Source organism: Triticum aestivum, chromosome 3B (assembly GCF_018294505.1).
Source record: "Triticum aestivum cultivar Chinese Spring chromosome 3B, IWGSC CS RefSeq v2.1, whole genome shotgun sequence".
Taxonomy (NCBI): domain Eukaryota; kingdom Viridiplantae; phylum Streptophyta; class Magnoliopsida; order Poales; family Poaceae; genus Triticum; species Triticum aestivum.
Window position 1 is genome coordinate 737,289,081 of NC_057801.1, and position 17,469 is coordinate 737,306,549.

At 47.4% G+C, this 17,469-nt stretch overlaps 1 protein-coding gene and 1 pseudogene across 1 annotated transcript; both read right to left on the reverse strand.

Moving 5' to 3' along the window:
• Positions 1–822: 822 nt before the first annotated feature.
• On the reverse strand, positions 823–2,265 carry LOC123067775 (cation/calcium exchanger 1-like; annotated as a pseudogene).
• Positions 2,266–3,070: 805 nt separating this feature from the next.
• Positions 3,071–7,352, reverse strand: LOC123072081 (transcription factor CSA). Its single transcript, XM_044495635.1, has 3 exons — positions 6,625–7,352; positions 6,084–6,542; positions 3,071–3,762 (listed from the first exon to the last, which is right to left on the reverse strand). Exons 1-3 carry the CDS (start codon positions 6,944–6,946, stop codon positions 3,479–3,481), a joined length of 1,065 nt encoding a protein of 354 aa, XP_044351570.1. The 5' UTR covers positions 6,947–7,352; the 3' UTR covers positions 3,071–3,478.
• Between the last annotated feature and the right edge of the window lie 10,117 nt (positions 7,353–17,469).

Sequence of the window (17,469 nt, forward strand, 5' to 3'; positions counted from 1 at the left end):
CAGATGCACTACAGGAGGAGGAAGAGGGGCAGAGGGGAGTTACTTGCCTGATCAGGAGGAGGAAGAAGGCCCTTGGATCCCTTCTGGCGTGGAGAAGGGCCTTGGACCCCCTTCTACCGTTGGTATGCCTCTTGAAGTAGTTTCTTTTACTCTTGGATTGCCATGGCGGCTGTACAGGAGGAGGAAGAAGGGTCTGGGGCGATTATGTTGGATCCCCTTTCTGGCGTGCAGAAGAAGAAGAAGACAGCGTGGGAGGGGCTGGGGCGTGGGGCGAGCGGGCGTGGGGGCGAGCAGGCGTGGGGGCTAGCTAGGGACAGCTGGCCACGGTGTGTGTGTGTGGGGGGGGGGGGGCGATTCTGTTGGGGTTTGGGCGCTCGATCCGCTCGGTAAGGTGGCCCCATGCCCCCTTCCTTTTCTGTACCGCGGAGGGGACAGAGGTTTACCTTTTTCGGCCGGCCGCTTGATCGCACTAGTGGGCAGCCGGCCGCCCACTAGACGCATCCAAAATAAAAACCGCTCACGTGGCTAGTCCCGTAAACATAAAATGAGGTGAATTCAAAATTTGCACTAAATGGATAATACATATGTCACAGACATGAATTTTAAGTGTAAAAAATGGAAAAGGTAATAGCACGGCAGGTCCTGGAACTTGTCTTGCATGTGATGTTTTGGTCCTCAAACTTGCAAAAGTGAATTATTTGGTCCTCCAACTTGTTCTCAAGGTGCACATTTGGTCCTGAGCCAATCATGAGCAGCCAAGTGGAGCCAGCTGGACCAAGCAGGTCAATGCCGCACTTTTGCATTTAGCTCCTTGTCGTTTATCGATTTCAACTCGCGGGGAAATCATCTTGATGCCAACCAAAACAAGCAACAATTACACCACTAACTAATCCATCGGTAATCACCTACAGGCTAATACTATAGTACCAGCTAGTGCTACTACGACTGTACAAGCATCTGATCTATCAACTATCATCCTCCATCTACGTACATCAGTGGACAGTGGTCGCCATTGACGGGAGCAGAGCAGCTTCCTCTGTTTGCTGCCGTCGCTACTCGAACCAGAGGCCGAGGCTGTCGAGGACGCGGACGCCGAAGAAGGTGAGGTAGATGATGATGAGGCCCACCCCGTGCACCCGGTCGAGCCGCATGCCCCTCGCCGGCACCCACGCCGGCCCGGTGCATAGGAACCCCACTGTCGTACACCGCTTCGTCCGCCGGGAGTGTGAACGGCGCCAGGTACTGCGCGCCCGCCGCCAGCGTTAGCGAAAGCCTTAGCCCCACCACCGTGTTGAACAGCGGCCCGGCGCAGCACGATGACACGGCCATCTGCGCGCCGTCGGGGCCCCTGTGCGTCGCCATCACCACGGTGGAGACTAGGTCGACCAACGAGTCTCCGCATGCCAGCACCGTCACGCTCAACATGCTCGCCTTCACGCCCACCATGTACGGTACCCGATGGCCACCGCAAGGGTGTACGCCCAGAGCCCCAGAGTACGCTCATCAGGAACCCCACCGCCAGCCACGGCACGCGGGCGCCCGTGGGGAGGGGAAGCGGCGTCCGTTGGGGCCGCGGCGAGGGCCGCGAGGAGGAGGCCAAGGACACCGCCGGTGAGGAGGATCGCGTGGTCGTCGCTGTTGTGGTGGCGGCGTGGCGCGAGGATGATTTCGCCGGGTTGTGCGAGGTCCATGCCGTGGCGAAGAGCACAGGCGCCAGCACGGCGAAGGCCACGGCGCAGGGCCGAGACCAGCGGTGCGCGGCGATGTCCGGGATGGTGAGGCGGTGCGGGAGGTACAACGGCATGCGGAGCTCGGACACGAGGTAATGCAGGCAGGCTACTGTCGTTGAGCCTGCGCGATCTTGGAGGAGTAGGACGGCAAGGGAGGTACGTCGTCATCGTCGTCCTCTAGGAGGAGCGACGCCGCGAGGTCGGGGTGCGCCACTGGAAGGCCAGACGAGGACGACGTAGGCCACGTAGATGGGCACGAAGGACGCGGTCACCCAGACACTGACTGTGCCGCTCACGAGCACGCGAAGAAGAGGAAGCAGAGGTCGCGCACGAACCCGCGCATCTCCACGACGGCAGCGAGCGCGACGACGCCGGCGACGACGGTGGTCACAAAGAGTGCGCCGACCAGCGCGCCGTTGCCGAGCGAGAGGAGCGTGACGCCGGCGAGGGCGTGGGGCAGGCGTAGCGCGGCGAAGAGCTCCTCGAGCAACAAACAACCAAAGCAAGCCAGGGGAAAAACAACCAATGAAAGCATGCATAACTTTAGTTAGTTTGGTCTTCTAGCCTGAATGAATCTTCCAGCAGTTCAAAAACTCCACGGTCACGATTTTCTTCAGTTTTGCAGCGTGCAAATTAAAGCAGGCAGCGTTGCAGCAACAAGGGGTACGCCTTCGTCAACCTCACGACGGCCGACGCGGCGCGCGGGCTGCACTACGCCCTGCACGGACGTGGCTGGAACCGGTCACCCGGAGCGGCAAGATCATCAACATCGGCGCCACGTACAGTACATACAGGTAATGAACGTGCACGCACGCACAAGCCTCCTCCGTGTCGTCGATGCATGCATGCATTCATGCGGTTTGTTCTCTGGCACCGTGAGCCGTTGGTCTTTACAGGGCAGGCAGAGGCTGGTGAGGCACTTCAGCCGCTCCACCTTCGTGTGCCACACCGATGAGTACCTCCCGGCCGTATTCTTGCCGCCACACGACGGCGCCACCGTCCCGTCCCCGGCCGAGCCTAGGCACCTCGGTCGACGTGTCCCTCTGCGCGTCCCCGTTGTCGAGCAGCTGGCATGGGTGGGTCGAGGCGAGGCTACAGAGAGCTAGCTATCCACTCCAGCAGAGGTACCCCGCGGGTTAATTTCGATAAACAGAAAGGGGCTAAATGCAAAAATTGCGGTGTTGACCGGCTCCGCCCAGCTGGCTCCACTTGCCTGTTGTTGATTGGCTCAGGACCAAATATGCACCTTGAGAACAAGTTCCAGGACCAAATAATCCACTTTTACAAGTTTGAGGACCAAACCATCACATGAAGGACAAGTTCAAGGACCTGGGGTGCTATTACCTCAAAATGGAATTCCCTCTTTTTATAATATGCCAGTATCTGCTAGGGTACCCAAATAACCTGATCTATGTTCCTGGCTCAACAATCTTAGCTACTCGCATATCATGATTTCACATATCTCATTCTTACCTACTGGCTACCGCCAACTGCTGAAATTGCTGACATCGACCTCCCCTGCAAACACAAGCTGATGTTCATGTGGTACATGAGTTAAAACAAGTAGAGTGGCAAACAAGCCAGCCAAATATACAGAGCCAACATAGCTGGTGCTTTTTATAGCAAGCTATCTAGTCTAGAGGCTAGAGCTAGCTAGTGATCCACCTGCCGCACGCACTCTCTGCTAGAGCATCTGCATCGATCCATCTGCACTCTCTGCTAGAGCTAGCTAGTGATCCGTCTATCCATCATGTCGCTCCGACCCCGAGGAAATCTATGAAAGTCGGCGACCGCGACGTGCCGTCCAAGTGAACGCCAGCTTGGTCCGTCACGGCAAACACGGCGGCAGACGATCCATTTGCGTCGTCAGAGCCGAACCGTGCCATCTCGTGGTGGCCGCCGCCGATCAAGTCTCCTTGCGCCGGCAGCGGCTCCCAGTAAAGGCCGCCACCTCCTGCTCCTCCACGCACGGCCATGGCGTCCGGCCACGAGAGGCGCCCGTCGTGCACCGAGTTGGATCCGGCGCCGGGCCCTGCAGCCAGACGAAACAAACACACGAACGAAACGTTACTGGTTCATAGGACACGGTAAAAACTCCGATCGGCATCGTCAACCGACGAATAAAAGGGAACAGCTCAAGGACAGGAGAAGGGGTGGTGGTTACAGTGCAGGTGAGAGGGCCATTTATGAGGACGAGGCAGATGGATCTCCCCCCATACCGCTCGGCAGCAACTGCTCGGCCCGTGCGCGCCTGATCCCGAGCGTGCGTGTGCGGGATCACTGTGCTTGTCGCTGCGCCTGTGGCCTATGCGCGGGTGAGCGATCGACTGAGCGTGCGTGTGCGGGAGGATCACTGTGCCTGTGCTGTGCGTGGCAAAAGTCCAAAGTCTTCCCGGCCAGTACCTGGTCTTCGTTGGTTCGATCCATCGTCTCACGCCCACATGCTGCCTGTTTCGAGCGAGCCATTTATTTCGGTTGCCGGCCGGTGGCAGTGGAACCGACGAAAAGGCCGGCCGTGTACCACACGGTGGGGGCCTCCCTTGCTCTACGCGTGCGCTTCGCCGGAGTAGTACGCAGCAGATCCATTGATTTAGGAAGCAGTACGTGCTATGTGTCAGCATCCTCAAAACTTAATCCAGGTTTTTTCTTCTTGTAATTGGCACCTCTTTTGTACTCCCTCCGTCCGAACATCTTCTCTTATCCATTTTGATAAGAAGTATCTTCAAACGGAGGGAGTATGCAAAAAATCCATGTTAACTATATTTTCACTATTATAAATAAAAAGGGAATATAATGTGGATATCTCATTCCACCGAGGATATTGTGTACAAGGCCAGTGAGTGCAGAGGCCGGCGATCCCAGTCTCTCGGTGATTATCGAGGTTGTGGTTTGGCGCCGCCGCGGCGTAAGTGCCTCGAGATGTGGGAGGAGGCTCAGGGGGTGTTTGTTTACATGAACTTATTGATGCAGGGACTTAAAAAAATCCCTTTTAATTCAATCTAAACCAAACATGAGGGACTTATATGAACTTAAAGTGGGCATTTGAAACTTATAAAAGAAGATCCTACCAGCGTGTTTGGTTCGGGGGATTTTGAGATGGGGGATAGGAGTTGAGGCGTGAGGACATTAAAAGTTCATTGTTTGATTACAGGAAATGTGAGTTTAAGTGGGAAGGGGAATGAGAGTTGAGAAAGTCAATTCCCATCTATTTCTTCCTGGGGCACCCTGTTAATTTGTGAGCAGCATTTTATCCCATGCTAATTCCCATCATGTACCAAACAAGGGAATGAGAGTAAAAGTCTACTTTCCATGACTACTCTCTCCATAAACACTCTTGTGCAAACTTTCATTTCCCTGCCCAAGTGTTTACCAAACTGGCTGTAAGGGAGAGTCTTTTTGAGACTTTTAGTTGTAACGTGGTCTTTTAGTCCATGTTTAGCTTCAGGAACCAAACAGATAGAAACTTTTTACGGACTAGCGATTTTTTAGTTGAGACTAAAAAAGTCGTACGACTTATGAACCAAACAGGGCCTCAAAAGTTGGCGGTGGTTGGGCGCGGCCGCGGCAGCCATGAGCACTGGCACAGTGTCAGGAGGTATCGGTGATGGAGGATGCTCGGGAGGAGACATGGTCGATTAGACCTGCACGGCTTGCTGGAGTTAGCGGTCTGGCGAAAGATGTTTGTGGGATGATGGTTTACCCAATTCTTTTAGGACGCTAGGACGCTCATAACTGGCAACATTCGTCGGGAAGGATGGCATTGCGAACGTTTTAGCTGGCATTTTTAGTTGCGCGGGAATGGCAATTTCTTTAAAGTGACATGATAGTTTCTTCAAAGGAGACAGTTTTCGTTTTCAAACTATCATAGTGATCTTTCTTCACAACTAAAATCACCTTCAAATGGCGTTCACGTGTCACCCCTCTCCCAGCAAAGGTCAGCTGAGTAATGTTACCGATCTGTTATAGTTTGCCTAGTTTTCTTTTGAAAGGTGTTTTGCCCAATCTTAATGGGGTGAGAAGGATGCCCTATAAAATGTTGGGTACTAAAGGGGGGTTTGGATATGTTAGATGCCTTTTAATCCCAGTTTTTTCTCCATCAATTAGAGATCGATGATCTAACGTTGAGATGTCTACCCTCCTAAAAAAACGTAGAAATCTAAAATAACTTTCGACCACTATAGAGTGTCCGAGTATTTTATGTCCCGAAAGCTCAGTCGTCTAGAATAATCAGCTAGGAATGTGTGAGGGGCCACCAGTCAGTCTGAACAGTTTTGGGAATGTAGTGCTGCAATAGAAAATCTACCGCCTCTATACGTGGTGGTGGTGATGATGATAGATAGATAAGTTACTCACCGGGGAACAAGCAGAAGGTAGGCTCCAACGCCGAGGCAGCGGCGGCGCCGGCAGGGAAAGAGAGGCAGCAGTGTCTGAAGCTGAAGCCGTAGGGCTCCGCAAAGATGGCGGAGTCGTTGGCGGCGACCAGGAGGTGGTTGTGGTGGTGACCAACGACGTCGACGTGCCCGGCACCGGAAGCCAGCCCGGAGGACGAGTCAAGCGTGCGCTGGACAGCCTGGTTGAGCTTGCGACGGCGGTAGGCGATGGATTGCTCGCGGTACTTGCGCGCCATGATGACATGCCAGTGGTTCTTGACGGCGTTGTCGGTCCGGCCGGGGAAGAGCCGCGCGATCATGGACCACTTGTTGCCGTAGAAGCGGTGCGCCGCCATCAGCCTCTCCTCCTCGTCGTCGGAGAACGGCCGCTTGCTGATCCGCGGGTCCAGCTGGTTGAACCATCGCAGCCGACAGCTCTTCCCTGTATCTCACGCACCAAAAGTTAGGAGTAGACGTCATAGTGTCATGTACATCAGGTGAGGAGCACGGCAGGCCATACATACCGGATCTCCCGTCGAGCTTCTCGGCGATGAGGTTCCAGTTCTGGGGGCCATAGAGCGCCACGAGTTCGCGTAGCTTGATGTCCTCGGCAGGACGCCAGTGGCCGCGCGCCGCGAGCCTGGACTGCCCGCTACTGCTGCTCTCCTGCGGGTCGGCGGCATTGCCGCCTTCCCCGCCACCGCCGCGGTATCCCGTGTCTATAGTGGCCGTGCCGGTGGTGAGCACGGCACCCCCGCCCTTGGACGAGGAGGACGACGATGCCTGGTCGTCGTTTGCGGCCATCATGCGCACCAGCCACGGAGGACAGGCCGACGAGCTAGGCATCCCAACGCAGTCAGCGTCGACCTAATTGAACTACCTGTGTAGCTACGGGCCTCCAATCGAACGAGCGGGCTAGTCAGTGGGTAGGCGGTTGGAAAAAAAAGGAAGAGGAGTAGGAGTAGAAGAGGACGCAGCAGGAAGAGGGAAAAGAGAGGGTAAATGGCAGGGAGAAGATGGGGCAGCTTGCTTTTCTTAACCCAAACCTACACGGTGCTAGAGTCTCACAGTGTCACTCACTCGCTCACTCTAAATGCAGGAGTCGCAGTGCGAGCTTTGCTTTTTTACTGTTGGATGCGGAGCTCCTAGATGGTGAGATGAGCTAGGGATCGTCTACGCGCGGCGGGCTGTCGCACCTGCCCGGACATGAGACGGAGGAGCCGGCGGTGGCTATGGAGGTGGGGCGCGCGCTCGTCCACTCGCTCGGAGTAAAGTCTTTCGGCTTAGGGCTGCCCGGGTTTTTCTTTTTTTTGAGAAATCTCGCTGTCTTTATTGATTCATGACAATGTTCATAGGTACACGCTTTGGGTCATGAGGAGTACCCAACCATACATGTCTACCTATATCTAGGTTACAAGCAAATTTAGCGAGATTATGAGCCTCGAAATTAAAAATCCTACGCTCAAAAACAAAAACGCAAGACGTAAAACTATCTTTACGGTTCGTTATTTCATGTATAACAGCCGCATTGGGGCCAGCTGTCCCTTCATTGATATCCTGCACCACACCTTGGCAATCCGATGCCACCATGATATTCTGCTCGTGTAGATCTTCCGCCAGCGCTAGAGCCTCCCGACACGCGTATGTCTCCAGGATCATCGGATCGCGTATGCCCCCATGGACCACCGCTGACGCGCCAAGATAGTTGCCATTTGAATCACGGCAGATTGCGGCTGCAACTCCCACTCGTCTGTTTCGTGATAATGCACCATCCACGTTTATCTTTTGTGAGCCTGGCGGAGGTGGAATCCAACGACGTTGCTGCTCCCTTGCCGCTTGACCTTGTAACCTAATGTTAAGAAGGTATATTGACTGAAATGTTAAGCATAATGGGCCTAGCCCATGCATAATTTCTAAAATCTCAAAGAGGCCCATGTATAGATGGCAAGTGGTGATGCTAAAGTTTACTCCCATATCGATGCCGGTAGTGGAGAAAGTGTTTTACCTCTTTGGAGCATCTACATCCAGACATGGCAAATCCGATCAACTATACGTCCGCGGACGCGCAAGGGCACGCCCGCAGACGCAGCCGGACCGCCCCTCATATGTTATGCCCGGCAGCCACATACCTCAAATCCGGACTCTCGAATGCATGCAAATTCATGCACGTCCATCATACACGTCAATATCGCACGTAAATAACAAATGTTGGTACCTGAAATACATACTTTTTACATAAAATTTATTTGCACAACTCAAACATTAACTCTTTGGTTTTCATTATGGGTCCACATATGCTCCACAAGATCAATGAGTAGTTGCGCGTGCACCTAATGATCTCGAAGATTATGATGCATCTGCAGAAATTTCATATGCTGATTTGCATCTTGATCTTCCGGGATTTGAACTTGTTCTCCAGGCTTCAAAATTATTGGTTTGGGCTACACCATCATCCTCATCCTCGACAATCATATTGTGCAAAATAACACAACATGTCATCAGCTGCCACGAAGTTTTTGATTCCCATCATTGCAACTCCACAAACAGTCCCCAACGAGCTTGAAGCACTCAGAATGCCCACTCTGCATCCTTCCTAGCTGCTTCATGCATTGTTGCAAAGTGGCTCTGTTTGTTCACTTGTGGTTCGGATATGGTCTTCACAAATGCCGCCCACTAAGGATAGATGTCATCGGTAATATAGTATCCGATGTTGTAGTCGCGATCGTTGACAATGTAGTTGCACGATGGCGAGTCCACATTACAAAGCCTCCTGAACACATGATATCGTTGAAGCACGTTGATGTCGTTGTGAGAACCCGACATTCCAAAGAAAACATGCCAAATCCATAAGTCATGTGATGCCACTGCTTCCACTATGATGATGGCCTCTATGGTGTGAGCTTGATACATTCCCCGCAAACCTTTGAGGCAGTTCTTCCATTGCCTATGCATGCAATCAATTGATCCGAGCATTCTTGTTAACCCTCTAGCCTCTTCAACAGCCAATAACTTTCCCGTGTCCTACATATTGGTTCTCTAAGATACTCTGCTCCAAACACCTACACCACGATGCGGGAAAACCTCACAGTAGTCTTCAGGCATGTCCTCTCCCCCATCCGTACCATCTCACCAACGACATCTACGGCATAACAAAGTGAAAGTATCCTCAGAGCAGTGGTGCATTTTTGCTTGGCAGAGAAAGAAAGCTGGTCACAACAATCCCTTGTGAGTTTTAAGTAGTCATCGTGCGCGTCCACTCCCTCTGTAATGCGCAAAAACAATGACCAAACCATGGATCATCTGGGAAGGTTGGGTCCGGAGCAAAGTAGTCCTTGTGTGAGACCCTATCCCGATTGATCACTCTTATCCCTTTGATTAAGCCCTTGAAGTTGAGAATACACTCGACCTGTCGGTCCATTTCCTCTTGCATGCTCTGAGCATGATCATGTCCACTTCTTCGTCCTTATCCGACGAATCGAAGAACTCATCTTCAGTCATTTTATCAAGCTCCGCCAGTCCATACTCCTCTTCCAACAAAGCATCGGAATTCAACATTTTCCCCATGAATAAATCATAAAAAACCGGGTGAGACAATGGGTCGAACACTTAAAGCGCAAGGGGCAACCCGATAGTTGCTGGACGTACCGCCATGGCATCCGGGCTGGCAGCCATATTCGCGACGGCAAGCACCATAGAGACGACTAATAACCCACAAGTATATGGGATCGCAACAGTTTTTGAGGGTAGAGTATTCAACCCAAATTTATAGATTTGACACAAGGGGAGCCAAAGAATTTTGCAAGTATTAGCAGCTGAGTTGTCAATTCAACCACACCTGGAGATTAATTATCTGCAGCTAAGTGATCAGTAGCAAAGTAGTATGATAGTTTTGATAATAGTAGCAACAACAATAGTAACGGTAACAATGATAGTAGTGATTTTGTATCAGTAACGATAGCTGTAGCAGCAGTAGTAACTTAGCAAGAACAATATAAGGTAAATTCGTAGGCATTGGATCGGTGATTCGTTGGATGATATTCATCATGAGACAGTCACAACCTAGGGAGATATGGCACTAGCTCCAGTACGTAAATATAATATAGGCATGTATTCCGTAAATAGTCATACGTGCTTATGGAAAGAACTTGCATGACATCTTTTATCTTACCCTCCCGTGGCAGTGGGGTCCTATTGGAAACTAAGGGATATTAAGGCCTCATTTTAATAGAGAACCGGAACAAAGCATTAACACACGATGAATACATGAACTCCTCAAACTACGGTCATTACCGGGAGTGGTCCCGACTATTGTCATTCCGGGGTTGCCGGATCATAACATGTAGTAGGTGACTATAACTTGCAAGATCGGATCTAGAACATGGATATAATGGTGATAACATAAACGGTTCAAATCTGAAATCATGGCACCCGGGCCCAAAGTGACAAGCATTAAGCATGGAAAAGTCATAGCAACATCAATCTCAGAACATAATGGATAGTAGGTATCAGTCCCTAACAAAACTAAATCGATTACATGATGAATCTCATCCAACTCCTCAGCGACCAGTGAGCCTACGAAGGAATTACTCACTCCCGATGGGGAGCATCATGGAATTGGCGATGGAGAAGGGTTGGTGATGACGAAGATCGAAGATCCCCCTCTCCGGAGCCCCAGACGGACTCCAGATCTGGCCTCCCGATGAAAAATAGGAGATGGTGGTGGCTTCGTCTTGTGAAACGCGATAATTCTTTCTCCCTGATTTTTTTCTAGAAAAATAGGATTTTATAGCATTGGTTTCAGGGTCTGCGGGGCCACCAGGTGGGGACAACCCACCTGGGCGCGCCTGGAGGGGGTGGCACGCCTTGGTGGGTTGTGCGCATCTAGGTGCCCCCCTCCGGTGGTTCTTGGCTCCAGAAATTCTCTTTTATTGTATAAAAAATCCTTGCAAAGTTTCGTTCCATTTTGAGAACTTTTATTTCTGCACAAAAACAACACCATGGTAGTTGAGAACAACGTCAGTCCGGGTTAGTTTCATTCAAATCATGCAAATTAGACTCCAAAACAAGAGGAAAAGCATTAGCAAAAGTAGATACGATGGATACTTATCAACTCCCCCAAGCTTAAACATTTGCTTGTCCTCAAGCAGTTCAGTTGATAAACTCAAAGTGAAAAAGAAAAACTTTCACGAACTCTTTTGCTCTTGTTTCCATAAATAAGCTTAAACAACACCTAGGTTTTTAGCAAAGATTATAACTAACCATGTCAACAATAACTCTTAAAAATTATATTAACTCATATCAATGACATAACCAACTAGAGAGCAATAATAAGACATCTGAAATAGCAACAGGTTGTCAAAACAACCATGATATAATATGACAATAGTGGTATCTCGCTAGCCCTTTCTGAGACCGCAAAACGTAAATGCAGAGCACCCGCAAAGTTCAAGCAAAGACTAAACATTGTAATTCATGGTAGAAAAGATCCAGTCATGATGCACCCAACATTAGCTATACATAATGCATCAACATGATAGCAGTGCTTTCAGGTTCTGGCGCTTATTTGAGAAGGTGATGACACAACTTAAAAGTAAATAGATAGTCCCTTCGCAGAGGGAAGCAGTGATTCGCAGAGGTACGAGAGCTCAAGTTTTTAAAACAGAGGAAAATGAAATTTTGAGACATGCACCCTTCTTGTTTACTTCGCGACCATCAGTTATTGATATCTTCCATGCTAAACAAACTAGTAGCAGTTCCCAAGCAGTAAAGTAAAGGTTTTTGCTCCATATGAGTTTTTGTTTGATTATTGATGAATTCTTTTTGCAATTTGGGACTGGGAATCCCTATGACCACTCTTTTCTCGTGCAATGGTGAGTGAATAAACTACCTCCTGTCGCTCTATGAGCAACCCAGGCACACAAAAAGGATATTTGTTTGAAGTTTTTAGAGGTGGCACATGCAAATTTACTTAGGACGGTAGGGTAATACCGCATATAGACAGGTATGGTGGACTCATCTGGAATAACTTGGGTTTCAGGTTTTTGATGTACAAGTAGAATTCCCACTTAGTACAGGCGAAGGCTAGCAAATAGGTTGAGAAGCGGCCAACTAGAGAGCAACAACGGTCATGAACATGCATTATGCATAAGTAACATTGGATATTAGCATGAGTAGTATATGAACACCATGAACATAAATATCATAGAGGCTATGTTGGTTTTGATTCAACTACATGCATGAACATGTGCCAAGTCAAGCCACTCGAACATTCAGAGGAGGATACCATATCATCATACTACATCACAATCATTTTAACGCAATGTTGACATCCAAGATAAATCATTATCCACTCCTAGCTACTTATGCATGGCATGAGAAACTATAATATCTAATTGTCATTGCAAACATGTTTGATCATAATAGGCTGAATCATGGATACTAGGTTAAACATATTTACAAAAACAGAACAAGTCGAGTTCATACCCGTTTCTCTCTGCCACGACCAGTTCATCGAATATCATCGTTATTGCCTTTCACTTGCACAACCGAATGATTTGAAAATAATAATAATGCAAGAGTGCCGTGGACTAAGCTGGAATCTGCAAACATTTTATTCAAAAGGAGAAGACAAGGTAATATGGGCTCTTTGTCCGGTCAACAATAGTGCAAATGAGAGCCATCAACATTTTCATCGTGGTCTTCTCCTCGGTATGACTCAAAAAAAAATCAGAGAAACACACTAAAATATTTTTGGAGTTTTTGGATTTTCTCTAAGTTTTTCAAACACACAAGAAGAGAGCGAGAAAACAACTTTAACATGGATAATACAATGAAAAAGTGTGAACACCAACAACTGGAATGAAATGTGTGAACATGAATGTAATGTCGGTGGAAATACGTACTCCCCCAAGCTTAGGCTTTTGGCGTAACTTTGTAATCAGTCAGTAGTCTGTGTAATGGTCGGAGGGGCAGCTCACGGAGGCTCTCGGTGCGGATGCCTCAGCCCGCTGTGCAGCCACAACCACTGCATTATGAGCTCGGGCCTCGCTCTCAAGAACATAGTATCTTCCCCTATTGTGAACATTAAAGAGAGCAGGTGCAGGAAAATATGTTTTCACCATGGAGTACTTGTTAAGCAACAATTTATAAGTGAAATTATGGGGATCTTATGATGTTTCATAGCATCAAAGTCTAGGTATTGCATGGGTAATATAGGATCATAGGGCAAAGGTGAAACACCCAGCTCTCTTGCTAAGCGTGTGGCATAAATTCCACCATAAAAATATCCACTACCAGAGTTGTGTTGTAACCTATGAGCAACAGTCAGTCCAAGATTATAACTTCTATCACCGTTGAGAGCGGTGCGTATGAGGCTCAAGTCAGGAGCACAAAGTGTACTACAATCTTGCTTGCCTACAATACATTTTCCATTAAATGATGCAAAGTACTAGATTACGGGAAAGTGAATGCTCTTTATTCTGACTAGTCAAGAATATCTCAAACTCAGACCTTGGCGGTTCATTGAGCGAGCCCCAGAATGGAATTTTGCAATGGTGGGTGAATCTCTCTAAGGATATGGCAAATGGATTTTCATACAATTTAAATGGCACCCTAGATTCACGGGGAAGGAATTTAAATCCTTTGACAAATGATTCAGTGAGGATGAGGTGTTGGTCGCACTTATCTGAAATGTAGGGACCGAGATCAGCATTATGAACATATTGCTCAAATTCCTCCTTAATGCCCACACTCATCATATAGTCATTGCATGGCCATAAACATGTTTTGGTGGCTGCATCTCGAATGGACTTTTCACTTGGTTCAACATAAGACCAACGAATGGAGCTGCTACTAGAGGATGCCTCCGAGGATCTCCTCCTAAAAGAACTCCTTCCAAAGAAGTTCATAATGTTCGCGTACAATTTTCTGAAAATTTTGGGTCACAAAAATTTGTTAACAGAACTTCATAAGAATGATAGCAACTTCCCATAGGGATGTATAGAGGCCATAGCAAGCATTCAAACTACTTAGAACTCTAAGAATTGAACATGCAAGCTCATCTAAAGCAGCACCAAGAGTAGCTAATTATTCAAAATATAAACCAATAAAACAAAAACTAATTGTACACATGGAGGAGTCACATACCAACCAACAATTCCCCGAAACAATTTCGAAAATGGAGCTTCGAGCAAAGAGATCGAAATTCGCGGTTTCGGGAGCAAGAACACGAGAGAGAGAGAAATGGTGATTTTTTCTGGATGAAAGTGGTGATGTGGGAAGAAGAAGTAAGTGAGGGGGCCCACGTGGGGACCTCAACCCACCAGGGCGCGCCTGGGGGTCCTGGCGCGCCCAGGTGGGTTGTGCCCACCTGGCGCACCTCCCTCTGATATTATTTGCACCAGAAATTCTTATATATTAAGAAAAAATCGTATTAAATTTTCAGGGCATTCTGAGAACTTTTATTTTTGGGTCATTTTTTATTGCACGGAAAACTCAGAAAACAAACAAAGCATGGCATTTTATTTTATTTAACTAAGAAAAACAGAAAACAAAAGATAGGGGAAGAAGGTAGTCCTCACTAAATTCATCAACTTCATACCTCTAAAAAATGATCCATTAATAAGGCTGATCAAGTCTTATTAACAACCACTTTCGATTAGCATGAGACTAAAGAACTTTCGTGAATCACTAGGTTACCTCAATGGGGATATGAATGTCCCCAACAATAAATATTTCATATTTCTTTTTAACAGTAGGTAGAGGTAGTTGAAAACTTCCAATAGTGATTGCCAGAGATTTTTCAATAACATTAATACCATTCACTTGGAATTGTTTCTTCAGAAAGTGCACCATATGCTCATTACCATTGATATGAAAAGTGATCTTGCTTTTATTGCAATCAATAATAGCCCCTACAGTATTTAAGGAGGGCCTTCCAAGGATAATCGACATGTTGTCGTCCTCAGCCATCTCAAGTATAACAAAGTCAGTCAAAATAGTAGCATTAGCAACAACAACGGGCACATCCTCATAAATACCGATAGGTATGGTAGTTGATTTGTCAGCCATTTGCAAAGATATTTCAGTAGGCGTGAGTTTATTCAAATCAAGTCTTTTATATAAAGAGAAAGGCATAACACTAACACCAGCTCCCAAATCACATAAAGCATTTTTAACATAGTTTATTTTAATGGAGCAAGGTATAGTTGGTATTCCTGAATCTCCAAGTTTTTTAGGTACTCCATCTTTAAAAGTATAATTAGCATGCATAGTGGAGATTTCAGCTTCTGGTATTTTTCTCTTATTGGTGATGATGTCTTTCATGTACTCTGCATAAGGAGGCATTTTTAAGATATAAGTCAAGCGAGTGCGCAAAAAGACTGGCCTAATCATTTTAGCAAAGCGTTCAAATTCTTCATCATATTTCTTTTTAGTTGACTTAGGTGGAAAGGGCATAGGTTTTTGAACCCATGGTTCTCTTTCTTTGTCGTGTTTTCTAGCAACAAAGTCTCTTTTATCATATCTTTTATTCTTTAGTTGTGGGTTATCAAAATCAACAGTTGGTTCTATCTCAACATCATTATTTGGTTCTTTATCATTTGGTTGAGTGTCTTCATGAACCTCATCATTATCTTTTTCATTATCAGAAGGTGAGTGTTCATTACCACATTGAGTTTCATCATCAGAGATAGAAATTTCATTATCATTATTAGGAGGTTTTCTACTTCAAGTTCACTTGAGGCATGCAAAGTCCTATCATTTTTCTTCTTCTTTTTCTTTTTTAGAAGGACTAGGTGAATCAGTGTTAATTGTTTGAGAGTCTTGTTCAATTCTCTGTTGGTGTCCCTCAGGATAAAGTGGTTCCTGAGTCATTTTACCTCCACTAGTTGCTACCCTAACAGTAAAGTCGCTTATATTATTGTTCATTTCATCAAGCAACTCTCTTTGAGATTTAGCAACTTGTTCTAACCGAGTTTGAACCATAGAGGCATGCTTTCCTACACCTCTAACATCATTTGAGATTCTAAATAGCAAGTCACTTAAGCGAGCAATCATATCAGAATTGTATTTCAATTGTTTCATAACATTTGCATTGAAGTGATCTTGCTTTCTAATGTAATTATCAAACTCATAAAGGCATTGACTAGGATGTTTATTACGAGGATCATCACTATCATTGAATTTCATTAAATAATTTAAGCCCATGTATTTCTTCAATAGGTGGTAAATTTTTAACATCCTCGGTGTCGTGGAAAGGTCATGGCAGATGTCCTCGCCAAAGGACTTAGTCGACGAGCCATCGCAACTAGGAAGCTTAAAGGGGTTAAAACGGGACAAAGGTCATGGTAGTTTATACTGGTTCGGCCCCTTGCGGTGAAGGTAAAGGCCTAATCCAGTCTGAAGTCGTATTGCTTATGTCTCGATTACTAGGGAGCGAATCCACTTGACCTAGCTTTCGATCTCTTGTTTCCTGTCCTGAACCGCCGCCGGGTCGTCCCTTTATATACACAGGTCGACGCCCAACGGCTTACAGAGTCCCGGCCGGCTCATAAACAGTGTCCGGCTCGGTGACTATCTATTCTTGCCTTATAATACAAGTCATACATATATGGCAGTTTATTTCTACAAGCCTTAAGCCGCCTTTGGGCCTTGGGCCTTTAGCTGAACCGCCATCTTCAAATATCGTCTTTGGGCTTCATATTATGAATCGCCATAGGTATAACCTGGCCCCTCCTGGACGGGTCATACCTAATAGTTATACCCCCAACATTAGGCCCCAGGTTGATTTGAACTGGTTCATGTCAATCTTCAATACTTAGAAAAAAATCTTCTCTTCTTCATCTGTGCGAGAATTTATAACCCACCATGACGCCATCTTCTGGATTGGTGATAACCCGCCACGACGACACCTGTCATTAATTCACACTCTATCCAACATATCTCAATGGATCTTTATATTTAATAACAACTTCGAAAATCGAGGCGTCTGGGCAGCTGGATAACCATGTTTTGGCCTCCTCGTTTTTCGCGCCCACTTATTAGCATTTCCTTATAAATAGCCACGACCAGTCTTCTTCTCATTCTCCCACTTTTCCATCATCTTCTTCCTCTCGCGACCCTCTGCCACTCGAGCTCCGCCGCCGCCGCAGAGCACCTCGTCCTCCTCAACCCTGGCCGCTGCATCAACCTGTGTTGGATCAAAGTACGTCGGTGCCCCACCGCAGTTGAATCTGCACCTGTAAGTGCTTCTCCTCCAGCGCGTCAGATCGCATTAGGGTTCTGACTGTTCCCGTGATCTTGAGGTGGACATGGTGAAGCAGATGCATCTTAAATTTGAGGTATGATCTCTTCAACTCTTAGATTATGCA